Source organism: Heptranchias perlo, chromosome 3, assembly GCF_035084215.1.
Source record: "Heptranchias perlo isolate sHepPer1 chromosome 3, sHepPer1.hap1, whole genome shotgun sequence".
Taxonomy (NCBI): Eukaryota; Metazoa; Chordata; class Chondrichthyes; order Hexanchiformes; family Hexanchidae; genus Heptranchias; species Heptranchias perlo.
This window is the reverse complement of record NC_090327.1, coordinates 138,037,893-138,043,434: the sequence shown is the minus strand read 5'-3', so window position 1 is coordinate 138,043,434 and position 5,542 is coordinate 138,037,893. Positions and strand designations below refer to the sequence as shown.

The window sequence follows — 5,542 nt, the reverse complement described above, 5'->3', positions numbered from 1 at the left end:
ATTATTTACAGGTCGATCCAGAGACTGTACCAATATTTACAAGAGGATCCATAGACTTGCCAATATTGACGGAGTATCCAGATATTGCTCCAATATTCACAGTGTGGTCTCCAAACTGACCAGTATAATGGTTCAGTTCCATCTCTGAGTTTAAATCCAACCCTTGAGAAGTGGGTAGAAACTCTCTGAAATTAAATGATTTCAATTACAAATAATCTACAATTTGTAAATGAAGCTGCTCTCGCTTTACCTCAGTGCTGTCAGACTGTGGTCTCATCGTTCCTGTTCTTCAAAATATTTATTAAAATAATATATTGGGCTTTGGACTTTCCATCTGTCTAATATTTGGTGAAATATATTTTGTGATATGAATATTGTTGGGTTTAAAGTTGTTTACTGAATCTGTTTGTTCAGTGACTGTAATTAATGTCAGTCTCCATTGGCCCGAATTGTGTCACTGGAGTGTTTCTCTCTGTTATTTATAAGCGACTACTTTCAACGTGTTATCCCATAGTGTCAGTGGGAGCATCACCCCCGGCACTAACAGGGATCAGCGGCTCCACAGAGAGGGAAAGAATAGATCGGAATCTGAGAACAATAGATTGGAATGTTACAACAATGGGTCGGAATCTGAGAACAATAGATTGGAATGTTACAACAATGGGTCGGAATCTGAGAACAATCGATTGGAATGTTACAACAATGGGTCGGAATCTGAGAACAATCGATTGGAATGTTACAACAATGGGTCGGAATCTGAGAACAATCGATAGGAACAATCCATTCTGGATGTTTCAATACCTTTATTCACATTATGATTCATTCTCATTAGAGGATCGGATATATTTTGCCCTTGCCTGTATACAAGTGATTTACTATCCTCTCCTCGCTGCTGTCGGTGTCACTGGTAAGTTTCTATATCCAGCTATTAATTCTATAAACCATGTTTATCTGTATTACTTTTCTTGTCATTCTCTGACCCACACTCGCTGATCTTGGTCTCTGGTAAGTCTCTATATTCAGCCATTAATTCTATAAAACATGTTTCACTGTCTTACTGTCCTTATTATTCCCTGCCCCACACTCGCTGATCTTGGTGTCTCTGGTAAGTCTCTATTTCCAGCTATTAATATAATAGACCATGTTTCACTGTATTACTGTTCATCTCATTCCCTGTCCAACTCTCACCGCTGTTGGTGTCTCCGGTGAGGCTCTATATCCAGCTGTTAATTCTATAAACCGTGTGTCACTGTGTTAATGTGCTTGGCATTCTGTGTCCCACACTCGCCGCTGTTGGTGTTCCTGGTAAGATTAAATAACGAGCTTAAAAATCAGAGGCGGTACCCGGGATTGGAGATATATTTATTGGGGGAGCAGGGATGGGAAATATATTTACGCGGGTTGTCTGGGTGTGAGATTTAATATACAATCGGTCCCGAGGAGTGAATCTGTATTTGCAGGGTGACTGAGGATGCGCCAGTTTTTAGAGGGTCTTTTGGGTGTGTCATTTTACACAAAGGGTTGCAGTGACAGTACTAATAATTACATGGATCCAAAGACAGTACTAACATTTACTGGGGATTCTGTGACTCAACTAATATATATAGAGGATCCACAGACTGTACTAATAGTTAGAGGGGATCAAGAGACGCTACTCATGTTTCAAGGGAATCAGAGACTGACCAATATTTACAGGGGATCCTGAGGTAGTATTAATATTTACAGAGATCCACAGATTGTACTGATATTAACACTGGATCCAGGGACTGTACTAATATTTACAGGGTATCCTGAGACTGTACTATTTTTACAGGGGATGCAAAGACTCTACTAACATTGAGAGGGGGTCCAGAGATGGTTCTAATAGATACAGTGGGTTCCAGAGATGGTACTAATATTTACAGAGGATCCAGAGACAGTACTAGTACGCGCAGGGTTCCAGAGACGGGACTAATATTTACAGGGTATCCAGAGACGGTTCTAATTTTTACAGGGGATGCAGAGACACGACTAATATTTCGAGGAATCCAGAGGCCTGACTAATATTTACAGTGTAACCCGAGATGGTACTGAGATTTACAGGGGCTCCAGAGACAGTACTAATATTTGGAGGAGCATACAGGGAAGGTACTAATATTTATAGGGGATTCAGAGACAGTATTAAACATTACAGGGGATCCAGCGACAGTCCTAATATTTCAAGGCGATCCACAGACGATGCTAAAATTAACAGAGTGATCCAGTGACTGCACTAATATTGACAGGGGTATCCAGAGACGATATTAAAAATGACAGGGGTATCCAGAGACGGTACTAATATTAACAGGGGGATCCATGGATCGTTCTAATATTAACAGGGGATCCAGAGACGTCACTAATATTTGCAGGGAATAAAGAGATGGTGTTAATATTTACAGTTGATCCAGACACGGTACTAATATGTACAGGGAATATAGTGACAATACTAATATTTGCAGGAGACCCACAGACGGTACGAATAAAGGCCGGGGATCCACAGACTGTACCAACAGTCAGAGTGGATCAAGAGACGGTACTCATATTTCCAGGGATCCAGAGACAGCACTAATATCTACAGGGGATCCAGAGATGGTATTAATAATTACAGGGGATCCAGAGAGTTACTAATATTTACAGCAGATCCAGAGACGTTACTAATATCTACTTCCAGAGAGGGTACCAATTTTAACAGGGAATCCAGAGACGATGCTCATAATTACACGGGATCTCGAGATGGAATTAATATCTACAGGGGACCCAGAGACAGTAAAAATATTTACCGGAGAGCCAGGGATGGTAATAATAATTACAGAGGATCCAGAGATGAAACTAAAATTTACAGGTGATCCAGAGACGGTACTAATATTTAACTTGTTCTAGAGACAAGAATAATATTTACAGTGGATCCAGAGTCGGAAATAATATTTACAGGGGACACAGAGACTGTACTAATATTTACAAGGAGGCTAGAAATGGTACCAATATTTACAGCATATTCACAGATGGTACTAATATTTACAGGGGATCCAGAGATTGTATTTATATTCACAGTGAATCCACAGGTGGAACTAATATTTACAGGGGCTACTGCGATGGTGCTAATATTAACTGGGGATCCAGAGACGTCGGAATATTTACAGGTGATCTGGAGATGACACTAATATTTACAGGGGACCAGAGACGTTATTAATATTTACAGTGGATCCAGAGACGGTGCTAATATTTACCGTTGATCCAGGGATGGTAATAATATTTACAGGCAGTTCCAGCCTGATGTACAATTGCCCTGTTTATTTCCCTTCCTTACAGTTAACTTATTGACGATAGTTATCCTATCTCGGGGAAAGTGCGGTCTCTCCAAATGTGTCACTCGTTACCTGGTGGCGATGGCAGCGGCGGATCTACTGGTCGTTATCTTCGATCTGATACTCAGGCAGATTCCCATTGTCTATCGGGGTCAGTTTCGTTTCCTGTGGTCCATCCCCGTGTGTAATATCCACGCCGTCCTGCTTTTCGCAGCCACAGACTGTTCCGTCTGGTTCACCATCACTTTTACCTTCGATCGATTTGTGGCCATTTGTTGCCAGAATCTGAAAACTAAATATTGCACCGAGAGAACGGCGGCTGTGGTTCTGGGAACAGTGAGTGTGGTGATCTGTTTAAAGAACATCACCTGCTTCTTTATGTTCAAGGGTTGGTATTTGCTTTTCAACGAACCGTGGTTTTGTGCTGTACCTGCCGTTGTTATGCTTTCACGTGTGTGGGCAGTCATCGAACTCCTTCATTATATCCTCACCCCGGGGATCCCATATGTTCTGATTCTGCTGCTCAATGCTTTCACTGTCAGATACATTTTAGTGGCCAGCAGAGCCCGCAGGAGACTCCGGGGTCACAGCAGTGGGGAGAGTCCAAAAGACCCAGAGATGGAGAGCCGAAGGAAATCCATAATTTTACTGTTTGTGATATCAGGAAACTTTATACTGTTCTGGGCACTGTTTACGGTGTATTCTATATGGAAACGGATGTGGGTGTTGGGGTTTTATTCTGTAATTCTACCCAGGTTTCTACTAGAACTGGGATTCATGCTCCAGCTCATGAGTTGCTGCACAAACACTTGTATTTATGCCGTGACACAGATTAAATTCAGAGAGCAGTTGAAGAATGTGGTGAAATATCCCTTTACTGTAATTATAAAATTCATTAAATAATGAGAAGATCTGAAGACTTTCTCAGATCAGAGACCGTTCTGCGTCATACGGTGTCTGATTCTCTCTCCACCAGGCCACGGTGCTGCAAACACTGTGTATTCTCCAATCACTGAAACCTTTATAACCTGAGGGAATTTATCAACTCATTTACAGCATTTGTAAAAGTTTATATCTCCAGAAATTACAAGTTGTAAAATAACATATCGCAACTAATTACACCGAATGTTTCACCATATTGGAGAATTGAAAAGGTGATAATAAAAAGAACAATACAAGGTGATGGAAAAGGGGCCGGAGATAGAGGAGATATCGGGACAGCTCACAATCTCACCCCCGCACACTCCTGGGGAGAGCAGTGAGTAATAAAGTCCACACTCTCTCCCCACACACCCCTGGGGAGAGCAGTGAGTAATAAAGTCCACACTCTCTCCCCCCACACACCCCTGGGGAGAGCAGTGAGTAATAAAGTCCACACTCTCTCCCCGCACACCCCTGGGGAGAGCAGTGAGTAATAAAGTCCACACTCTCTCCCCCCACACACCCCTGGGGAGAGCAGTGAGTAATAAAGTCCACACTTTCTCCCCCCACACACCCCTGGGGAGAGCAGTGAGTAATAAAGTCCACACTCTCTCCCTCTGCACACCCCTGGGGAGAGCAGTGAGTAATAAAGTCCACACTCTCTCCCCTCCACCCCTGGGGAGAGCAGTGAGTAATAAAGTCCACACTCTCTCCCCCCACACACCCCTGGGGAGAGCAGTGAGTAATAAAGTCCACACTCTCTCCCCGCACACCCCTGGGGAGAGCAGTGAGTAATAAAGTCCACACTCTCTCCCCACACACCCCTGGGGAGAGCAGTGAGTAATAAAGTCCACACTCTCTCCCTCTGCACACCCCTGGGGAGAGCAGTGAGTAATAAAGTCCACACTCTCTCCCTTCACACACCCCTGGGAAGAGCAGTGAGTAATAAAGTCCACACTCTCTCTCCCCACACACCCCTGGGGAGAGCAGTGAGTAATAAAGTCCACACTCTCTCCCTCTGCACACCCCTGGGGAGAGCAGTGAGTAATAAAGTCCACACTCTCTCCCTTCACACACCCCTGGGAAGAGCAGTGAGTAATAAAGTCCACACTCTCTCTCCCCACACACCCCTGGGGAGAGCAGTGAGTAATAAAGTCCACACTCTCTCCCTCACACCCCTGGGGAGAGCAGTGAGTAATAAAGTCCACACTCTCTCTCCCCACACACCCCTGGGGAGAGCAGTGAGTAATAAAGTCCACGCTCTCTCCCCCACACACCCCTGGGGAGAGCAGTGAGTA

At 43.8% G+C, this 5,542-nt stretch overlaps 1 protein-coding gene across 1 annotated transcript; it reads left to right on the top strand.

Moving 5' to 3' along the window:
* The first annotated feature begins 618 nt into the window (after positions 1–618).
* Positions 619–4,226, top strand: LOC137307386 (probable G-protein coupled receptor 139). Its single transcript, XM_067976810.1, has 2 exons — positions 619–907; positions 3,328–4,226. The coding sequence occupies exons 1-2, from the start codon at positions 619–621 to the stop codon at positions 4,224–4,226; spliced, it is 1,188 nt and encodes a 395-aa protein (XP_067832911.1).
* The last annotated feature ends 1,316 nt before the right edge of the window (positions 4,227–5,542 follow it).